The sequence below is a fragment of the Staurois parvus genome, unplaced genomic scaffold (assembly GCF_062004578.1).
Source record: "Staurois parvus isolate SC_StPar_1 unplaced genomic scaffold, SC_StPar_1.0 ptg001284l, whole genome shotgun sequence".
NCBI lineage: Eukaryota > Metazoa > Chordata > Amphibia > Anura > Ranidae > Staurois > Staurois parvus.
In genome coordinates, this window is record NW_028319080.1 from 283,285 (window position 1) to 306,370 (window position 23,086).

At 44.5% G+C, this 23,086-nt stretch overlaps 1 protein-coding gene across 3 annotated transcripts in view; it reads left to right on the plus strand.

Annotated features, from left to right (window-relative positions):
• The window catches only part of LOC149437506 (class I histocompatibility antigen, F10 alpha chain-like), a 105,257-nt gene that overhangs the window by 61,430 nt on the left and 20,741 nt on the right, over positions 1 to 23,086 (plus strand). The window contains exons 3-4 of one of the 3 annotated variants that reach the window (XM_089660840.1): positions 3,041 to 3,319; positions 22,713 to 22,991. In XM_089660840.1, coding sequence (XP_089516966.1) covers positions 3,041 to 3,319; positions 22,713 to 22,991 — 558 coding nt within the window. Of the gene's footprint in view, positions 1 to 3,040; positions 3,320 to 22,712; positions 23,000 to 23,086 lie in introns of those variants that run through there. The other 2 variants (XM_089660841.1, XM_089660842.1) reach the window with 2 other exon arrangements.

Consider the following 23,086-nt stretch of genomic DNA (forward strand, 5'->3'; position numbering starts at 1 on the left):
ATATCTCCCCCCTATACCATCACCTCCTCCATCATCACGTATCACACACCTCCATCCCTGTACATATCTCCTCCCTATACCATCACCTCCTCCATCACCTATCACAAACCTCCATCCCTGTACATATCACCTCCCTATACCGTCACCTCCTACATCATCACGTATCACACACCTCCATCCCTGTACATATCTCCCCCCTATACCATCACCTCCTCCATCACCTATCACAAACCTCCATCCCTGTACATATCTCCTCCCTATACCGTCACCTCCTCCATCATCACGTATCACACACCTCCATCCCTGTACATATCTCCCCCCTATACCATCACCTCCTCCATCACCTATCACAAACCTCCATCCCTGTACATATCTCCTCCCTATACCGTCACCTCCTCCATCATCACGTATCACACACCTCCATCCCTGTACATATCTCCTCCCTATACCGTCACCTCCTCCATCATCACGTATCACACACCTCCATCCCTGTACATATCTCCCCCCTATACCGTCACCTCCTCCATCATCACGTATCACACACCTCCATCCCTGTACATATCTCCCCCCTATACCATCACCTCCTCCATCACCTATCACAAACCTCCATCCCTGTACATATCACCTCCCTATACCGTCACCTCCTACATCATCATGTATCACACACCTCCATCGCTGTACATATCTCCTCCCTATACCGTCACCTCCTGTAGCAATTGTGCATACAGAGATGGACACGGTCATCCATCTTGTTAACCTCCCTGGCGGTATGATTATTTCAGATTTTTTGTGCTGAAAGCAGTACCATTATTTTGCATGGAAATTTGGCATTTTATATTGTAGGCCTGTAATTTTTAGGAATAACTCACTGAAATCTGTCCGAGCAAGAGTCTAGTAAACATCCCGGGTATGTTAAAATTTGAAACGTGAAATCATAAGTTATAATTTAATAAATAATCATAAAAATAATATAATAATAAATTTAATTAAATAATATAATCAAACCAAAACCATTGAAATTTGAAATGGAGTTCCAAGTTCGCACATCACTGATCTTAGTCGCAAACTTTTTCAGTGTCTGATGACGAATTTCCCCAAAAATCATTATCACTCAATTCTGCAAGTGGTTCTAATTTACTATCGCTGTTCTCTAGCTGGTCTAAAACCGCTTTTGACCTAAAGGGACGCTTTTTTGACGCCATGGACGTTTCTCAGTTTCCAGGCAGAAAGAACAGTCAAAATGCAGGCAGGGCACAGGACAAAGCACTCGGGACAAAATGTATGTGAAATGCTTTGATACAGTAATGTTTTACTATGTGATTTTAGTGAATGTCACTTTTTGTCATTTTCAAATTTCCCACCATTCCGTCCCCCGTACATCCCAACGCTCGCAAGGGACGGAACCCAGATGACAGATGCCGGCATCCGCCGGATTACATTGCCTGGGACACTGCAGGAGGGACATTACAGGAGCGCAGGACGAGGTAAGTGATCAAGGGATCCCGGAACAGTGCCGCATGGTAAGCCCGAGTGTAGCTCGGGGTTACCGTTTATGGTACTGAAACTTTACCCCGAGTGTAGCTTGGGAATACTGCCAGGGAGGCTATGGATCTTCCATCTTCGATCATTTTCTACTCCCAAATCAGCTTTCCTCATCCCCCCTCCCTCTCTGTTGAGTGACATGTGGTCTGTTTGTTGCAGAGATCACAGGCAGCAAACTCATTGGGAGGGTGTCATGGCTATAAAACCCCAGCTGAGCTGGTGCCTAGATGCCTGTTAGCTTCACAATCTGGGATTTCGTAAAACCATAAACCAAGCCCTCACGGAGCCTCAAAGACATTCCAGGTAGTCCTAAAAACAGACTTTTGCTTATGCAAACATCATAGGGTTATTGCTGATATTGCCAAGTTTCCTCTTTCTCTGTACAAAAAGGAGGTGGTGGCAGTGTGAAGGGTTAATTGCGTAATTAACCTGACCCAGTAACAATCACTCCCAGGCTGCCGGCACACAGGTTGTGGTCCATTAGCTGGAAAATCTTTGTGCAGGGTGCAGCTGGGCGTGGCATTGTTACGCACACGACAGCGCGGTTTTAGATTGGCCAGTCTTCCGGTCACAAGTTTGGTGAGAAGGGCTGGGGTCTGCCGCCGCGATCGTAACACCTCCTACATCTTAATATATCACACGCCTCCATCCCTGTACATATCTCCTCCCTATACCGTCACCTCCTATATCATGTATCACACACCTCCATCCCTGTACATATCTCCTCCCTATACCGTCATCTCCTACATCATCACGTATCACACACCTCCATCCCTGTACATATCTCCTCCCTATACCGTCACCTCCTACATCATCACATATCACACACCTCCATCCCTGTACATATCTCCTCCCTATACCGTCACCTCCTATATCATGTATCACACACCTCCATCCCTGTACATATCTCCTCCCTATACCGTCATCTCCTACATCATCACGTATCACACACCTCCATCCCTGTACATATTTCCTCCCTATACCGTCACCTCCTACATCATATATCACACACCTCCATCCCTGTACATATCTCCTCTCTATACCGTCACCTCTTCCATCATCACGTATCACACGCATCCATCCCTGTACATATCTCCCCCTATACCGTCACCTCCTACATCATCACGTATCACACACCTCCATCCCTGTACATGTCTCCTCCATATACCATCACCTCCTACGTCATCACGTATCACACACCTCCATCCCTGTACATATTCCCCCCCTATACCGTCACCTCCTGCATCATCACGTATCACACGCCTCCATCCCCGTACATATCTCCTCCCTATACCGTCACCTCCTCCATCATCACGTATCACACGCCTCCATCCCCGTACATATCTCCTCCCTATACCGTCACCTCCTCCATCATCACGTATCACACACCTCCATCCCTGTACATGTCTCCTCCATATACCATCACCTCCTCCATCATCACGTATCACACACATGACACCCTCTGATCCTGGCTCACATCTCCCTTTTCTCTCTGCAGGGATCCATATCCTCCAGAGGATGTACGGCTGTGAGCTGAGAGATGACGGCACCACTGCGGGGTATAGTCAGTTTGGATATGATGGGAAAGAATTCCTTTCTCTGGACACACAGAGAGGGATCTATACCCCGACCATGAATGAGGCTCAGATCTCCACACAGAGATGGAACAGTCTGGAGGTCAGAGCAGGGGAGATGCACAAGAATTATCTGGAGAATGAATGTATAGATTTCCTGAAGAAACACATCAACAATGGGAGAGAAGATCTGGAGAGGAGAGGTGACCGCACTACATACATCATATATGTTCTGTCTACACGCCATGTATACACACACCGCACTACATACATCATATATGTTATATCTACACGCTGTATATACACACCACATACAGCATATATGTTACAAAGGGGGAAAGTCCTCTTTTTTGGTGGGACTTTAATGGCACAATTTACTTGTATGATAAATTTCAAACGATTCAAATACCGTATTTTCCGGCGTATAAGACGACTTTTTACCCCTTGAAAATCTTCTCAAAAGTCGGGGGTCGTCTTATACGCCGGTAACGGCATGCTGACACTTTTTAGGGGGGCGGCGCGGTGCTGCCGCCGCCCCCCCCCCTTCCAACAGAAGGGAAACTAAGTACAGGGGTGGGCAGTGCTGCTGTCTCTTACCTGGCTCCGGTCCCACGACGATCCGGTCCAGGAAGCGCGGCTGCTCCTTCCTTTGGTTCGTCCACTGGATGTTCACGCGGCTGCTCGGCTCCGCCTCCTCACCGGTGATTGGCCGCCAGAACTGTAGCTCAGGAAAGGCACACAGGCGGCCAATCACCGGCGAGGAGGCGGAGCTGAGCGGCCCCGCGAAAATCGAGTGGAGATGCAGGTAAGTGTGCCGTGCTTAGGTGCTGCTGCAACCACATATGCTGGCTGCAGCAGCACCATACTGGAACAGGGGTCAGTAAGTGTCAGTGGGAGCAATAGTGCCCCATCGTTGGTGTCACTGATACCAATGATGGGGCACTATTCCTCCCACTGACACCAACGATGGGGCACTTTTCCTCCCCCCCACTGACACCAACGATGGGGCACTATTCCTCCCCCCCCCCCCCCACTGACACCAATGATGGGGCACTATTCCACCCCCCACTGACACCAATGATGGGGCACTATTCCACCCCCCACTGACACCACTGATGGGATACTATTCCTCCCCCCCCACTGACACCAACGATGGGGCACTATTCCTCCCCCCACTGACACCAATGATGGGATACTATTCCTCCCACTGACACCAAAGATGGGGCACTATTCCACTGACACCAATGATGGGGTGCTATTCCCCCCAATGATACTAATGATGGGGCACTATTCCTGCCACTGATACCAATGATGGGGCACTATTCCTCTCACTGACACCAATGATGGGACACTATTCCTCCCACTGATACCAATGATGGGGCACTATTCCTCCCACTGATACCAATGATGGGACACTATTCCTTCCACTGACACCAATGATGGGGCACTATTTCTGCCACTGATACTAATGATGGGGTGCTATTCCTCCCACTGACACCAATGATGGGGCACTATTCCTGCCACTGATACTGTTTTAGTCACGGACTGAAACCGTCCACTGCTTATCTGTTCCTGTCCTAATTTATGACGCTAGCTTTGAAATGTGTGCACATTGGAAGAGACTCACGCTGACACACAAGTTCAGTCTATGAATACTTCTAGTTTATTATAATGAGAAAATAAGCTTATATATGCAGAATGATGCGAGAGTCATGTGACAACAGCATAAGCATTATATTAGTCTTTGATTGGTCATTTCCACACGAAAACAATCTCCGTCATGGTATAGGTGTGATCTTCTTCCATCTTATCTTATAGAGAAGAAAAACATTCCTTTGTTTCCCAAATCACACGGTGGGAGGGGGTCTGTGTGTGTGAGCAGACATTTCTTAAGCAAGGATTTCTTATAGTACCACAAAGCCCAGCAGGCACAAAATATTCACACAACATATGTATTAAAGTATAAAAGTAAATATTTATAAAACTTATAGAAATAGCGTATATATAATTTAATAGGAAACGAAATAGGCATTTTACCAAATCCATCACAGTCCCCCCTTAAAATGACTATTTTTACTCTGTCCCTATAAAGCCTATCTCATCTGTCCTTATGTACCTTGGAACTCTTTTATGCTGTACGTTAGACAGGTGATGACTATTTCATCACCTCCCTTGCCACAGGCTTTGTACATAAGGAAGTCAGATGCTATCCCTCCAAAATTGTGAGATTACCGGTGGCAGGGAGGGACCGTAATGGGGTATAAGGTTTTTCCTTCATCTATCATGTGGGGATCCTCTTGCTCCTGGTTCAGGAAGGTAGGTGTTCTGTTGTCTACAGCTTTGCTCATCAATTTCCTCACACATGGTATAACACAGCATACAACCAGGACCAGGAGAATCAGAATTATTAATACAGTTACCTCTATTTGGGCAAGTATCTTTTGCCACCCACTCATCCAACTGAAATATTGATCCCACAAGTCTGTGATCCCTGAATTCTTTTTCAACTCAACTGACAGATCTTCCAATTTCTTTATAGACAGAGTAACCTTACCATTCGGGCCAGTATTGTCAGGAATATATGTACAACATGTTCTGGTTCCTTCTATCATTTTACAGACACCTCCTTTTTCTGCTAAAATCATGTCCAGAGCCATCCTATTCTGGAATGTCATGTAGGATGTAGGGGCTAGCTGGTCAACGATTCCTTGGAGGGCATCCCTGGTGTAATTCACAAACCTCTGTTGGTTGTAGTATATGTAATTTATCTAATCTACATTTTTATTAACAGTTATCATGGGAATCAGGGATTCGAAGCCTGCTTTACTTGGTCTCTGGCTTTAAATGTATTAGGCACCCCCCTTGGGACTCCAATAGCATCTATATACACATGTGGGTCAAAACTACCAGAAGGAGCTTTTCGTTTCCTCCTACGGCCAGGCGTTGGGTCAGGGGTATTTTCTGCTAGGATGTGGAGACGCATAATGGCCTTTGCAAGGGCATACTCACCAGTTCAAATCCCTTCCAATCTTATTCTAATCTTTTGGTCCCCAGTAATCATCCATGACACATATGTATACCTGGTCACTACTATCGGAACATGCTCGTTGTGTCAAGATCATATAGATTATGGTCATAGCACCACATGGGATCTATACTACAGAAATCAAAGGTGAAAATAGCTACATGAGTGTTGGATGAGTTCTACCAAAATATAGTGGTGTCACCTATTTCAGTGATATCCACCTGTTGAGCCTCTGTCAGACTTATAAGAAAAAGGATATACAACATAGTTGTCATGGTGTAGATGACGCCTTTCCCTCAGGGTTTGGGACTTTTTTGCAGTGGGAGGCGTGTATCCAAGTGTTCTTCCCGGCCACCTTGTCAGAAGGGGCTGTGGTCAGCAGAACTTGGAAGGGACCATCATATCTTGGCTCAAGGGAATGTTTCCTCATAAATTTCTTTACTAATACCCAATCTCCGGGTAATAGGCTGTGAGTTCCTGTATCTGACTCAGGATCTGGAATGGAGAAAACACTTGGACATGGATACGGGTTAATTCACGTGATAATACAGTCACATAATCAGTTAACACATCAAATTGTAATTGCAACTGTTGTGGAAAATAACAAGCAAGTCTGGGGGCTGAGCTAAACAAAATCTCATAAGGGGATAGGGAGTGTTCTCCCCTTGGTGTGTATCTGACACTAAATAGGGCAATAAGCAGACTGTCTGGCCAACTCATGCCAGTCTCTTGGGCTACTTTTAGCATTCTTTCTATTTTCCCACTACTTTGGGGGCGATAGGGGGTATGGAACGCCAGAGTGACTCCTAATGCCGCCCATATTTCTTTGGTTACTGAAGCTGTGAAGGCGGGGCCCTGGTCACTCTATCACCTCTGTAAGCCCATATCTGCATACAACCTCAGTGAGGAGTTTCTTCGCAGTTGTTTTAGCAGTCATGTTAGTTACAGCAAAGGCCTCTGGCCAACTGGAAAACATGTCCCACACCACTAGGGTTTACTCAACCGCCCACTCTTTGGCATCTGGATATGATCAATTTGTATCCTTTGAAAAGGGTATAGGGGTTTGGCCAAGTGTTTCTGTGGTGTCTTCTCTGTGCGTCCCGGATTGCATTTTGCACAGATGGCACATGTTCTGCAAAAATTGTTCGTCAATGTGGTGATTCCAGGCGCTATATAGTACTTGTTGATAAAAGAGTTCATGAGGCTCTTTGACTGATGGGCTGCTCCGTGTGCCCACTGGACTACAGCTGGAAACATATTCTTGGGTAAACAAAGCCTCTTGTTGCACTCAAACAGACCGTCTTTGAAAATAGCTCCTCTCCGTCTCCAGCTTTCTTTTTCTTCTGGACTTGCTGCTTCTTGGAATTCCTTGAAGTAGTTTCTGTCCACAGGCAAAGTCTGTAAGGTGAATATTGGTTCCCACTCTCCGGTCACCTCTCCTTCCATTTCTGGTGGTCCCATGGCCGCTCGTTTTGCCGCCAAATCTGCCAGATTATCGCCTTTGGCTTCTGAGAAGTTTAATTTCCCATGAACTTTTACCTTCAGAATAGCCACTTGAATGGGTAGAAGGAGTGCTTCCAGCAGTTGTCCACTGGCTGCTCCATGTCTTATGGACGTACCTGCCGCAGTCATAAATCCTCTTGCCTTCCATGTGGGTCCAAAGTCATGGGCCACCCCAAAGGCATATCTGGAGTCTGTGTAGATATTGGCCCTTTTTCCTTCCGCCATCTGGCATGCTGTTGTGAGTGCTTGAAGTTCAGCTCCCTGTGCAGATATTGTTCGCAATAGGGCTCTTGCCTGTAGGACTGTGTCTGCAGTAGTGACCGCAAATCCTGTATGATATTTGCCTCCTTCATCTGCATATTTGGAACCATCAACAAAGAAAGTGAAGTCTGGATCCTGCAGAGGTGTTTCACTCACTGTGGGGGAGATGGAAGATTTCCATTTTCATCACTTCAAGACAATTATGAGGCTCAGTGGCTCCATCATCCTCTCCACTTTCTGCATTACCTTCATTACCCCCCTCAGCAATTGGGAGGAGAGTGGCCGGATTCAGGGTTTGGCAACGTAGGAGAGTGACGTTATCAGGAAGGTGGAGGGAACACTGTAGTCTAAGATGCCTCGCTGTGGACAAATGTTTAGGTTGGACTTGGTTTAAAATGGCAGCAATGGCATACGGTGCCAGAAGAACAAGTTCATGTCCCAGTACGATATCAGAGGTCTTATCCAGCAGAGCTGGAGCAGCGAAAACTGCACGCAGACAAGACGGTGCTCCTCTAGCCACTGGGTCTAAACGGCATGAGTAGGAGCCTACAGGTCGTAGGCGGTCGCCATGGGACTAGGCCAATACTCCTGTGGCTTGGCCTTGGCGTTCAGACACGAACAGTTTGAAAAGTTTCTCGTAGTCTGGTAGAACCAGGGCTGGGGCTGAAGAAAGTAAGCGTTTTAGAGCCAAAAAGTTGGAGGCGGCCTCTTCGGACAGATGGAAGGGCTCAGACTTGAGAGCATCGTAGAGTGGTTGCATAAACCAAGAAGCATTAGGAATCCATGACCTACAGTAGGATATGAGGCCAAGAAAGGCATGGAGTGGCTTCTGGCCTAAAGGGAGTGGCAAGTTCTGGATGGCCTTAACTCTTTCCTCCGTAAGATGCCTTGTTCCATGTGAGAGGCAGTGGCCCAAGAATACGACTGTTGTAGAGCACCATTGCAACTTCGGTTTAGAGGCCTTACAGCCTTGGTGTGCCAAGTAACATAGTAAACTCTCTGAGGCTTCTTCAGCCATGGGCAGGTCATCAGCACAGAGGAAAAGTCATCCACATATTGAAGAAGGACCACTGCCAAATGTTCCTTTTGCCACGTGTCCAGTATGGTGGTCATGGCCTTGGCAAACTGGCTCAGGGAATTTTTCGCCCCCTTGTGGCATAACTGCCCAGGTGTATTGCTGCCCCTCATGGATAAAAGCGAAGAAGTATCTGCAGGGAGGATACAAGGGAACGCTGGAGAATGCATTTGCCAGGTCCACCACGGTGAAATACTTTGCTGTTGGAGATACCCCTGTAAGTAAAGTGTGGGGATTTAGAACGATAGGTGTCTCTAAGACAGTGGCTTCATTCACTGCTCGGAGGTCCTGTACCATCCTGTATTTCCCTGGTTCTCCTTTGGGTGTCTTGTTTTTTTATCGGGAACAAAAGTGTATTACATGGAGAGGTACAAGGTATGAGTGCACCATTTGCCACAAGGGACTTGACCTACTTCGAAATGGCCTTGGATTGCGCTGGTTTCAGTGGGTACTGTGGTTTCCTGGGTAGGGGAGCTCCAGGCTTCAGTTCCACCATAATTGGGGGTACCTTTTTAAACGCCCAATATCTTCGGGTCCTGTGGCCCATAGACAACTTGGGATTCTGCTCAGCACATCCGATGCTACGTAGAATGTACCATTGACTTGTAAGACCGGACACACTGGGTAGAGGCGGCTCACTCAAGGCGTTGGCCTTCCATTTATCTAATTTGGTGTACCAATATGGCCGCCTCCAGGAAGTGTACTGGGCTGGGCAGGAAGGGACAAAGCAGGAGCAGCAAGATGGCTGCCTTCAGGAAGTGTACTGGGCTGGGCAGGAAGGGACAAATCAGGTGTAGCAAGATGGCTGCCATCAGGAAGTGTACTGGGCAGGGCAGGAAATGAGAACACAGGTGTAGCAAGATGGCTGCTAGCAGGAAGTGTACTGGGCAGGGCTGGGGTTATGGGAATAAAGTAGGCATTAGACAAAAGGGCAGGGCTGTCCCTAACCTCCTTTGTCCTGAATTCTATCATCATAGGGCTTCCATTTTCACTTTTATGATACATTATACAATCGCAATTTTATTGAATTTCTTCCAACTATCCTTTATGCAACGCTTTTACAGTTTTTTTTTTACCAAGCTTCTGTCATGTTCAGCAAACCTTTTTTCACATAACATTCCTCTCTGTTCCTACAATGATTTATGCCAGTCCTGACCTTCAGCTTACAAACTTTCGCTACTTTAGATAACTTTTTAACTGCTTCACTTCCTTCACAATATGACATGCCAGTAATCCTTTTCAATATTTAACACATTAATGGTACACATAAACAGTTTTTTTTTTTTGTTTTTTTTTTTCCTTGTAGCAATACCTGTTCTGTCCACTACTCTTTGTGGATAACTTTGGCTACATTATACCAAGCTTCTTGCTGTCTTCAGCAAAATTCTTTGTCAACTAAGACATCTTTCTTCTCCCTTTTCTTTTTTTTTGTCTTCGCCATACCTCCTTATCTTTTATTCTACATACTTTTTCTCTTCTCTCTCTGCAACCAGGTCAGGTGCTAACATTCCTTTCTAGGGGTCTTATCACCTTCTGACCCATCTCCTCCCCCCTTCTCTGTCCTTTCTAACAGAAATCTAAGATACTTCACAGGCTGCTGTCCAGACTTTCCTTAACCCTTAACAAACCCCAACCTTCTGTTATGAATGGCAAACATTAGCTCACAGACACACATTTAGGACATAACATAGCAGTCTATCTTGGTGGGCTATGAGTACAGATCACTGAGTAAATCATCGTAACCCACACAAACCGTTACAGCACCCGCTGTCACACTACCGTGACGCATATCCGACACCTCCTCTGTTGTGGTCAACACACAAGGTTACCACACACCCAGAGAAATTATGTGTCAAAACCCTCAGTAGGTCCACTCCTCTTCCACCTCAAGACTGATACATAAAAACACACAACAGAGACCCAGGCAACAGATAAGCACATGCAGGTATATTTAAATAAACTCCGGGCAAGCAAGGTTACCTGCCTTTAGTGACCTTTAGCAGCCGTACTAGGCACAGGTATGAATCAAAACAAAGACAGGATAAGCAATGGTAAGATAGCAAAATATATCTTACCATGCTGCAGGGGCGATCAATCTCCGTCCTGTCCAGTTTGACTGACACTTAATGCCTTTTGAGGTCGGCTAGCTGGAGGTTCATTACCCAGAATTCCCGGGTTTCTCGGCACCAGTTGATTTAGTAGTGGACCTAATTGTCCAGTGCTTATCTGTTCCTGTCCTAATTTATGATGCTGGCCAGCTTTTGGAATGTGCGAACATGAAGAAACTCACACTGACACGTTTGGTCTGTGAAAACTTCTCTCTAATTTATTGAAATGAAACCGTGAGTTTATATATGAAAAATGATGCGAACATCACGTGATAACAGCATAAGCATTATATTAGTCTTTGATTGGTCACTTTACACGAAAACAATCTCCGTCATGGTATAGGTGTGATCTTCTTCAGTCTTATCTTAAAAAGAGAAAAACATTCTTTTGTCTTCCAAATCACATGATGGGAGGGGGTCTGTTCCTGTGAGCAAATATTTCTTAAGCAAGGATTTCTTAAAGTACCACAAAGCCCAGCAGGCAGAAAATATTCACACAGCATATATATTCATGCTAAACATTTATAAATATGTGGAAAGAAATAGTATTAAAGTATAAAAGTAAATATGTAAAAAGATGTGTATAAAAAAAGTGTATATATATATATTCAATTTGAAATGAAATAGGCATTTTACCAAATCCATCACAGTCCCACTGTTGGAAAAAAGACGTGCTGAAGAGGTTACAATTTGCCAAAGAGCACATTGACTGGCCTAAAGAGAAATGGCGCAACATTTTGTGGACTTATGAAAGTAAGATTGTTCTTTTTGGGTCTGGTGGCCGGAGACAGTTTGTCAGACGACCCCCAAATACTGAATTCAAGCCACAGTACACTGTGAAGACAGTGAAGCATGGTGGTGCAAGCATCATGATATGGGGATGTTTCTCATACTACGGTGTTGGGCCTGTTTATCACATACCAGGAATCATGGATCAGTTTGAATACATCAGAATACTTGAAGAGGTCATGCTGTCTTATGCTGAAGAGGAAATGCCCTTGAAATGGGTGTTCCAACAAGACAACGACCCCAAACACACCAGTAAACGTGCAACATGTTGGTTCCAGACCAACAAGATTGACGTTATGGAGTGGCCAGCCCAATCCCCGGATCTTAATCCAATAGAAAACTTGTGGGGTGACATCAAAAATGCAGTTTCTGAGGCAAAACCAAGAAATAGAGAAGAACTGTGGAATGTAGTCCAATCATCCTGGGCTGGAATACCTGTTCACAGGGGCCAGAAGTTGGGTGACTCCATGCAACACAGGTGTGCAGCAGTTCTCAGAAACAGTGCGACTACAACCAAATATTCATTAAGTGATTCAAAGGAAAGCAAAATCTTCAAACATTTTTCAGTTTATATAGTGAATGTTTGAGTTTGTAAAGAAGAATACAAACACTGCTATTTTTTGAACAGTCTAATATTCACTTTTCTTCAATTTGTTTAGAGGAACAACGCACATTTGATGTATTTTTCTTCCTGTTTTGATTTGGAATAGAATGTGTCGTGTTCCCAATGCATTTGTGTGTATGGAAATAACAGCTATTAGAAGCATTTTGAGCTTTATTCACTTTTTTTCAACACACTGCTATTATTTTGAACACAACTGTATATATGGGAAATTTGTGCAGAGTGCCTAAGATAGAATTAGAAGCATAGGTGTGCACATGGGGGGTGGGGGGGAGCCCGGCTTCTATGTGTACAAGTGACACTCCGCAGATCACACCGAGTTCCCATTGCTTTGCCTTACAGTTGACTGGTGCAGCGGGGGATTATCAGGGCAGGCAGAAGTAGTATTTCCCCCAGTAGGCTGGGCCCAGCACCAATCAGGAGGTGGCTGAACCCTGCTAGCAGTGGTGGAGGAGGCATCTGGATGAGGGGGGAGTTTGAGCAGATAAGGATGCTGGACGCTGTACGATTCAAGGGGGGGGGGGGGGTGAGTTCTTAGCTGCCTGTAGAGGAGGAACAGATTATTTGAGGATAGGTATCATGATAGTACCCAGGTGTTGCCAGTGACATGGCGGTACCTAGGTGTTGCCAGTGACATGGCGGTACCCAGGTGTTGCCAGTGACATGGCGGTACCCAGGTGTTGCCAGTGACATGGCGGTACCCAGGTGTTGCCAGTGACATGGCGGTACCCAGGTGTTGCCAGTGACATGGCGGTACCCAGGTGTTGGCAGTGACATGGCGGTACCCAGGTGTTGCCAGTGACATGGCGGTACCCAGGTGTTGGCAGTGACATGGCGGTACCCAGGTGTTGCCAGTGACATGGCGGTACCCAGGTGTTGCCAGTGACATGGCGGTACCCAGGTGTGTGCGTTTATATGTTTACATACATACGTGTTTGTACATTACTTCTATTCCTGACCCTTACTCTTGTACCTTCGGAACTTCTTTTTAGGGCTTGTTCACAATGGCGGCCAGGATCACTTTTCAGAGGTATTTGACAGGTCATGGAAAGGTGATATGTCACCTCCTCAACGCTTGTTTTAACTCCTCAAATGCAGCATAACCATTCTGCTATCGTGTGAAATGCACAGAGTTGCAGCGTGGTCCAGTTCACCTGGGGGTAAACTTCCAGTCACAGCCACAGCTTTTATATGGCCCTGACTGTTGCCTCTGCAGCTAAAGGGGGAAGCAGATGGGGGTAGTAAAAACGTGACTCAATCAAATGGTTTTACTGTCCCCCAACCTCATGTGTAAACGAGCCCTAAGTTCACATCTTAGCAGCTGTGGCTTTGGGGTGCCCACCCTAATGCAACAGACCATGCACACCTATGATTTGAAGTACATTGAATTATGAAGTGTCTCCCCACAACAAATGTCAGTGTAGGTGACAGACTCATGTGTCTTTTTTAAACAGGGATATGAATTTGGGGCACAGACTGAGTGAGGATGCACACTGAGATCAGAAAGCCCATACAGAAACTCAATCCTCAGTGCAGTTGAGCTTCCGCCTGATGTTGTAGCTGTCACACAGACAGTGCAGCCACAGGGAAATTTGTATTTCAGTGGGTAGTTCCCCAACAGGTCCACTTCCCATATGATTAATCACAGGCAGTGGATGGATCCTTAGCCAATAGCAGGCTGTCTATTGGCTATAGATTCTACCCACTGCCTGCTGTAATTCACAAGGAGAGGGTGGACTTGATGGAGAACTAGTGTCTCAGCTTCCTAGTTAGGCTTTGCCCACTTCACTGTCACCGGTAGCTTCACAGCCCACAGCATCCATAGCAATCAGCGACTGGAAGGGGGTAGAAGCAGCAATTATGCTGCTTTGGGGCACTGTAAATGGAAACAGACTGCTTATCTCTGAATGCTGACTTTGAGTAAGTCTTAATTACCTCCAATTTAATTGTGTTTAGTTCTAGTGAGTTAGCAGCTGGCCCAGCCTGGAGGAAGGGATTGACTCTTGAAAGCTCTGTTCCCAGGGTTTTGGTCCTAGCTGGCCCACCTGTGATATTAAAAGGGGGAGGCTGAGGTCCTGGGTTCTGCTCTTCTTGGGGTTTCTCTGCTTGGTCGGATCATCTTAGCTGTAAGTGGGTTGAAGACACTGGGACTTTCGGAGACGACCAAGCCATGGACAATGCCATAATGGACTCTCACCTCACAGAGATATGCCTGGGCAGCCACAATACTATAGTTAGAGTTAGGGGGAAGACATTGTTCATATTGAACGGTTATGCCACACTTGTTCAGTAAAGTTACATTAACCGCTCTGAGCCTGGTCTGCAGTTATTCAAAGGGGTGCATGTTGGGACTGGCGTATTTAAACAGCCAGGTTCTGTAAATACAATACGAGGTATGAAGTAAAACTGTTACTACAAGAGTTACCTCGGCAAGACAAAGGAGATGAGTATAGTTGCTAAAAGTAACCAAGTATGAGTTCGAGACACAAAGCAACCAGTGCTTAGGCATGGTACCTGGTAAAGGTGACAGGTCCTCTGGTAGCAAGAGGGTTGATGTTCTGGCTGTCTCCCTAGAAGTCAGTTCAGTAGCAACCGGAGCCGAAACCACATTATGGAGATCTTGGCCTGGAGTTACCAGAGATCTTGGGGTCCATGCTATGTGCATGGCAGGACTACATTCTGTTACTAGGAGAGAGGTAACACAGGTACGCTGGACTGGTGGAGTGGGTGAAGGCTCAACATGTCCCTCCTAATGCAACCCTCATCAAGTGTCATGTGTACTGACTTTGGACAGGACATGTCTTAAAGGAACTCTGTATGTTTTTTTCTGCTGCATACAGTGAAGGCTCATCTCTAAGTCAGGGAACTGCCTTAGTGTTAGATTTTTCACTTGACTGCGGTCTCTGGCTAGTCCTGGGCATTGATGAGTGTGAAAAGGTACCCCCGCATGCAGGGCAAACATGACCCCACCCACAGGTGCATTTGAGGTTTTTCAAAACCATGCTTATTTAGCTATCACATTAATATTACAATTGAATTAGTCTAAAGAATATGAGTATGCAGCAGATTAGGGTGTTCATGTAGACAACAATATTGGTGTGGTGTGCAGGCTTATGATTGTAGTGTGCAAAACATAGGCCAGTACAGTTTTATACAAAAATTAACATTTCTTTCAATGCAGCACACCCCTTCTGCATTCGCTTTGTCCAGCGGACACAGCTGATCACTGTTACCAATAACCGGGTATCTTGTGATCACCATGATTGGTCATAGCGTCCACATAATAACAATGACTTTCCATTCATGAACAGCTTGCTCACTGTTGTGATCTGTGATTGGTTCAAAGCAATCACATTGAACCTGCCTACCTGAAGCTCAGACAATCACAGATCACAATCAGAAGCAAGCTGTTCATGAATGGGAAACCCATTAATGACAGCTAAAACTATTGCTTATACAGTGACCATCACTGTATAATCAAAAGCAGTATAAAAACCTCTAATCACCCTCTAGACTAGAATTGTGACACTATGGTGACAATAAACTCTGATAATAGGATGTAAAAAAACAAAATGTTTAAAGAATTGAATTTTTTTTTTTTTTGAATACTGTCATTAATCAGTATCCCTGATACCTGCCACACCAGTCACATGATGATGCTGTACTGTACTTATGACAGTATGTACAAATAACTGTGAAAAAAAACACATTTTATATAATTTTTCAATTTTCCAAAACATTCTGACAAAAAATTAAAATTTCTAAAAACTCACTATATTCCCTATATTGTAGGCAAACAGACTTAAAAGAAACTCCTTTATATATTATTATTAGTATAATTATTATTGTTTTACAGGATTTATATACAGTACAATACAGAAGGAATAGGAGGGCCTTGCGCATAGCGCTTACACTCTAAAGGGAGGTGATATCATATACATGGATTAGAAGATATATACACTCATCAGCCACTTTATTAGGTACAACTTTTCAGTTTCTTGGTAACACAAGTTGCTAATCAGCCAATCACATGGCAGCAACTCAATGCATTTAGGCATCTAGATGTGGCGAAGATGACTTGCTGAAGTCCAAACCGAGCATCAGAATGGGGAAGAAAATGAATTTAAGTGACTTTGAAGGTGGCATGGTTGTTGGTGCCAGATGGCTGGTCTGAGTATTTAAAAAACTGTTGAGCTACTGGGATTTTCACACACAACCATCTCTAGGGTTTACAGAGAATGGTCTGAAAGAGAGAAAATATCCAGTGAGCGGCAGGTGTGTGGTGGAAAATGCCTTGTTGATGTCAGAGGAGAATGGGCAGACTGGTTGAGCTGTGACATTCAGATGGTAGCGTCAGAATTTGGTGCAAATATGAAAGCATGGATCCATCCCGCCTTGTATCAATGGTTCAGGCTGGTGGTGGTGTAACGGTGTGGGGAATTGTCTTGGCACTAGCAAGGTGTACCTAATAAAGTGGCTGGTGAGTGTATATATTTTTTCCCGTATAATTTAAGCACCTTGAACACATAGATTAGCATTCTATGCTGTGTTGCCTAGAGGAAAACAAATCAAACACAGATAGAAACTTTTTGCAGTGTCTGCTATATGTCCAAGTGACTTTTCCTTCACATTTTGTCAGCTGTATGTGAAATAGACTTTGTATTGTGATTCCCAGATCTTCTCTGTAGATATATTAACAACCACCTAGTCTCTTGGCTTTAGTCTATAAGATCCTTCCAAACTGGAATTCGGGAAAAAAACACATAAATATGTTCAGGGGTGTGGAAATTTTGGAAAAAACTACTTGTCCAAGGACTAAATCAGTGTCCCAATCTACTTGTCCCTCATGACAATCTACTTGTCCTGATAAAAAAAATGTTTTTTTAACCAAAACCGTATTTAAATCGGAGGTGCTTTATGTAATGTCCGGGGCTTTTAAAAACAGAAGGGGCTTTATGGCGACTTAAACATTTAATATATTTAACATTGTGCTATTTATGTCCTCCTCCCCTCCCTGCCTGTCTCCATCACCGCACCCGGGGACTAGCAGGGAGGAGCGAGACCTTGCAGTGTGATGAGCATCAATTGGCTGCTCGTCAGGAAAGGGGAGTGTCCGGCTTATCCTTTATCCCTTTCGCTGCCAGAGCCATTTTTGCGTTTTTTTGCACATGTTTAAAAAATCATTTAAGGCCTGAAGATTATACAAAACTCGATATATTTTCTGAAATCAGAGATCCTGGAGAATTAAATAGCGGTAGTTCCAATTTTTTATGTCAAACAATATTATCACAAATTTCAGTAAAAAATACACTTAAGTTAATTTTAGGGCACAAAACGCAATAAATTATCCAGTTTTTTTGGTAAAATATTAAAGATGAGTAAATAGATATCCAACAAGTCAAACCTTAAATTTGTGCATGCTCTTGAAATGGCAACAAACGTTGGTACCCTAAATTTCTATAGGTGACACTTTTAAAGCCTCTTATAGGTCATCAGTTTAGGGTTATGGAGGAGGTCTGGTGCTAGAATTATTGCTTTCACTCCGGAAGGCACGGCGACATGAAACATGTGTATCGCAGTCGTCATTTGCATGTGTAGGCGCCCTAGCGCATGCTTTAACATTTGTACGTGCATACATATGTGGGGGTGGGGGGCCTTGAAAAATGTTGGGGAGGGGTTATATGCTTGGGTGTAGCTTTAATTATTTTTTTTTTTTAAATAAAAAATGTTTTTTTACTTAACTTTTTTTTTTTTTTAATATCACATAGGAGACAAAAAGTCTCCTATGTGATGATTTTTGGTGACAGGTTCTCTTTTTTGAGACATGCATATCTCCCCTGTACTACACTGAATGTAATGTGGTGCACATCGCTCTGCATTACATTCTTTCCCGGTTTCGATGGCCGTGAATCTGTCACTGAGGACCTGGAAGTGACGTCACATCACTTCTGGGTCAGGACAAGAAGGGGCGGAGAGTGTATGTGTCCACTCCCCGCCCTCCCCTATACCCGCCGGCAGCTACTGAACTGGTCCCGGGTCTGCAGATGGCCAAGCGGAGCACGGGAAATATAGCAGGCAGGTGGGGGGGGAGGCTGGAACCATAGTGGGTTGTGCGGAAGCAATCAGGCGGCAGCGCTGTCGTCCGCATGCTTCCACCTGACAGGAAGCCCACAGCAGGGCTAAAGGTAAAAAAAAAAACTACGGGTGATATGAATTGAACTTCCCTGCATGTTTTACTCACAAATCTTTGGAGATCAGCCACATTCTCTGTGAGATCTGGGTGGAGGCCTTCAGCTTCTGAGAAAAATATAAACAAGTGCATGGCCCACTGCCAAACAAAATACCATAACTAGAAAGTCGTTTTTCCTGTATTTTAGGTGCTATTCTGACTTAATATACAGTGCCCTGAAAAAGTATTCATACCCCTTGAAATATTCCACATTTTGTCATGTTAAAACCAAAAACGTAAATGTATTTTATTGGGATTTGATGTGATAGACCAACACAATGTGGCACATAATTGTGAAGTGGAAGGAAAATGAGAAATGGTTTTCACAATTTATTTTACAAATACATATGTGAAAAGTGTGGCAGCATTTGTTTTTAGCCCCCCGGAGTCAATACTTTGTAGGACCCCCTTTCACTGAAATTCCAGCTGCAAGTCTTTTTGGGGATGTCTCTACCAGCTTTGCACATCCAGAGAGTGAAATGTTTGCCCATTCTTCTTGGCAAAATAGCTGAAGCTCTATCAGATTTCATGGAGAGCGTCTGTGAACAGCAATTTTCAAGTCTTGCCACAGATTCTCAATTGGATTCTGGACTTTGACTGGGCCATTCTGACACATGAATATGCTTTGATCTAAACCATCCCATTGTAGCTCTGGCTGGATGTTTTGGGTCGTAGTCCTGCTGGAAGGTGAACCTCTGCCCCATTCTCAAGTCTTTTGCAGACCAGCTTCCCTCTCCCTGCTGAATAAAAGCATCCCACAACATGATGCTGCCACCACCATGTTTCACGGTGGGGGTGGTGTGTTCAGGGTGATGTGCAGTGTTAGTTTTCCACCACACACAGCGTTTTGCTGTTAGGCCAAAAAGTTTGATTTTTGGTCTCATCTGACCAGAGCACCTTCTTCCACATGTTTTCTGTGTTCCCCACATGGCTTCTTGCAAACTGCAGACGGGATTTCTTATGACTTTCTTCTTGCCACTCTTCCATAAAGGCCAGATTTTTGGAGTGCACGACTAATAGGTGTCCTGTGGACAGATTCTCCCAACTGAGCTGTGGATCTCTGCAGCTTGTCCACAGTTACCATGGGCCTCTTGGCTGCTTCTCTGATTACAGGCATACCTCGGTTTACAAATTTAATTAGTTCTGCAGGACTTTTCGTATAGCGAAAAATTCATAAACCAAAACGTTGTTTCCCATAGGAATGCATTGAAAATCAATTAATCCGTTCTGGAAGTCAGAAAAAAGTAAACGCTACTAAAATACCACATGAGTTATTTTATCATGTCATGCAATATTTTAGTAGTGACAATCATGTGTTAATGTTTCAGCTGTTAGCGGGGTTTCCCACTCACAGCTGAATGTAAAAGAATTGCTGGCAATTAAAAAAATAATTTAAAAACTGGCGTGGGGTCCCCCTTCCCATCCATACCAAGCCCTTCGGGTGTGGTACGGATTTTGAGGCTAACTCCGACGCCAAAATTAAAAAAAAATTGATGTCACGTGGGGTGGGGTCACATGCGTGATGTCCCAGGGTGGCCCCGCCCCTTACATATTTAAAGCGGAGCTCCACCCAAAAGGGGAAGTTCCACTTGAAGGACTGCTCCCCCGCTCCCCATTAAGGATTGGCACCTTTGGGGAGCAGGTACCCGAATTTGACAGGTGTCCTCCCTCCCTCCCTGTAGTCTTTTGGGACATGTGACAGGTCCCAGAAGACTACAGGACCATTCACGATGTGCAGCACTACTCACGCATGCGCAGTGGGTACCCGGCTGTGAAGCCGCAAGCTATCACAGCCGGGTGCCCACACTGAAGATGCTGGCCTCCTGGAATCCAGGACGGCCGGTGAAATGGGCTGCAGGACACATACCACTTACCGCTTTTACAAGCAAAAGGAGACAATGCCCCTCCTCCCCCACTGACTTCCACGCCCTTCTCAGGCAGTCCCGTGCCATCTGGGGAACCTGAGAATGCAGCCGGTGTTTCTGCCAGCTGACCATAGAGCTGATTGGAGACCAGAATGGTGCCAATCATCTCCATAGTCTAAGAAATTGTAAGCTACGAGCATTTCATCACTTCAGTTTCACAGGATATAAACAGCGCCATTTGTAAATTGGGAAAGAATCTGATCACACCGATCTTGGTTTGATTAGATAATGTAAGGGCAGAGATATCTAGAGTCTGACAGACCCCAGATTTCTCAAAAAAGAATATATGACAATGCCCATTGAAGTTATAGGGGAGATTTGCATTCCCTGTGATAGCATTAAAAGTGATTAAAAAAAATGGAAGGGACAGTTTAAAAATAACAAAAAAATCCAAATAACTTAAAAAAAAAAAAAAAAGCACCCTCGCCCACCCCCTTGTGCAGTGCACACCTGCGTGCGCGAGGGTTGACCCTGTGCTGGTATGTAAACAGCAGTTGCACCATGCATGTGAGGTATCACCGCGAACATCAGATCAAGGGCAGTAATTCTAACACTAGACCTCCTCTGTAAATCTAAACTGGTAGCTTGTAAAGGCTTTTAAAGCATTGCCTACGGATATTAAAAATGTATGCAGTTTGTCACCGTTGCACGGGGAATGCGCAGTTTTAAACAATGTCATGTTTGGTATCTATTTACTCAGCATACCATCATCTTTTATATTTTACCAAATAATTAGCCAATATATTGTGTTTTTGTGCATCAAAAGTAAGAAAAGTGTATTTTTTTTTAAATGTGTTTGAAAAATCGCTGCGCGAGTACTATGTGACATAATAAATTGCAGCACCCACCATTTTATTCACTAGGGTGACACTTTGGGCCCAATTTGGACCTTGTCACTTAGGGGTGTACTCACTTTTGTTGCCAGCGGTTTAGACATTAATGGCTGTGTGTTGAGTTATTTTGAGGGGACAACAAATTTACATTGTTATTCGGTACACTCACTATGTCACATTGTAGAAAAGTGTCATTTCTTCAGTGTTGTCACATGAAAAGATATAATATTTACAAAAATGTGAGGGGTGGACTCACTTCTGTGAGATACTGTGGGTTGTACCTGTTTATCTGCAGCCATCTGTCCTGTACAGACTTCTACAACACACAGGTGAAAGCAGTTTTCTCAGCAGCTGAAAGCAGGAGGTGGGGATCTGAGGTTGTGCACACTGCAGAGATAGCGTACAGAGCTGAGTGCAATCTGATCGCTAATAAATGAGAAGCCTAGAGCTGAAGATATTAGAGATCTGCTGTGTACTTGGGGGGTGAGCCATCTCCTTGGAGGCTGAGATAGCAGAGAGAGGAGAGATCAGAGAGGAACCAGACTAGGTGCTTTAGATTCAGGCTAGTACACACTATAGAGGGATATGAAATATGAAAATACCAGGTACCTGGGAATTAAGGGCACGACATCCCATCAAAAATTAGCAAAATGAAAATAGAAAAAAATTTTTTTTTCAGGGTGCCAAAATCATACACAAAATATGTATAAAAAATATATCCAAATCTAAGCATAGAGGGATGTTTTGTTCATTTATCATGTCTGAAGTTTACAACCACTTTAAAGTAAACCTTTCCTGAGGGAAACAAGGGCTTTGCCATCGCTGGTCTCTCCTTCTGAAAAGACTAGTTTCCTGGCATTCATGTTGTTTCAGTGCTTTGAGTCACTGACCTGGAAAAATATATGCAGATAAGGACTTTACTCTGACTGCATTGCTGTTCTAGGTTGGTGACTAAGAAAGTATTGAAGCCGATGGGTCCCATAACAGCCAGGAAACACAATTTTAGTAGGAGATCAATCTTTGGTTTTAAAAATGTAACCCATTCTTGCAGACATATGTCACAGCCAAATACGTATTAATAACATGCATCTGATTTGTTAATAGAATCCTAGTTCACAATGATAACTTCTAAAAAAAAAAACATTTATATGTGGCATTATACACAGCACATTACTTGACCTTCTGTACAACCAGCAGAATGATATTTTTCTCTTTCTCTCTCTCAGTGCGTCCAGAGGTGAAGGTGTGGGGCCGCCGTCAGTCGGATGATGTGACCAGACTTCATTGCCTGGTGTACGGGTTTCACCCCCGACCTGTGGATGTGAGGTGGATGAGGAATGGGGAGGACCATGTTCCTTCAGATGAAATGACTCCAATTCTCCCCCATCCTGATGGCACCTATCAGACCAGAGTCAGTGTGGAAGTGCCAACCAAGGACGCAGGGACTTACTTCTGTCATGTGGACCACAGCAGCCTGGAGGATGAGACTCTCAGTGTGAAATGGGGTGAGTGATATACAGTTTAGATGTAAGCCTTCTATTGTTTCTGCAGATAGCATAGTTCACTTTGCTTTCGTAATGATACCCAACGATGTGGAGCA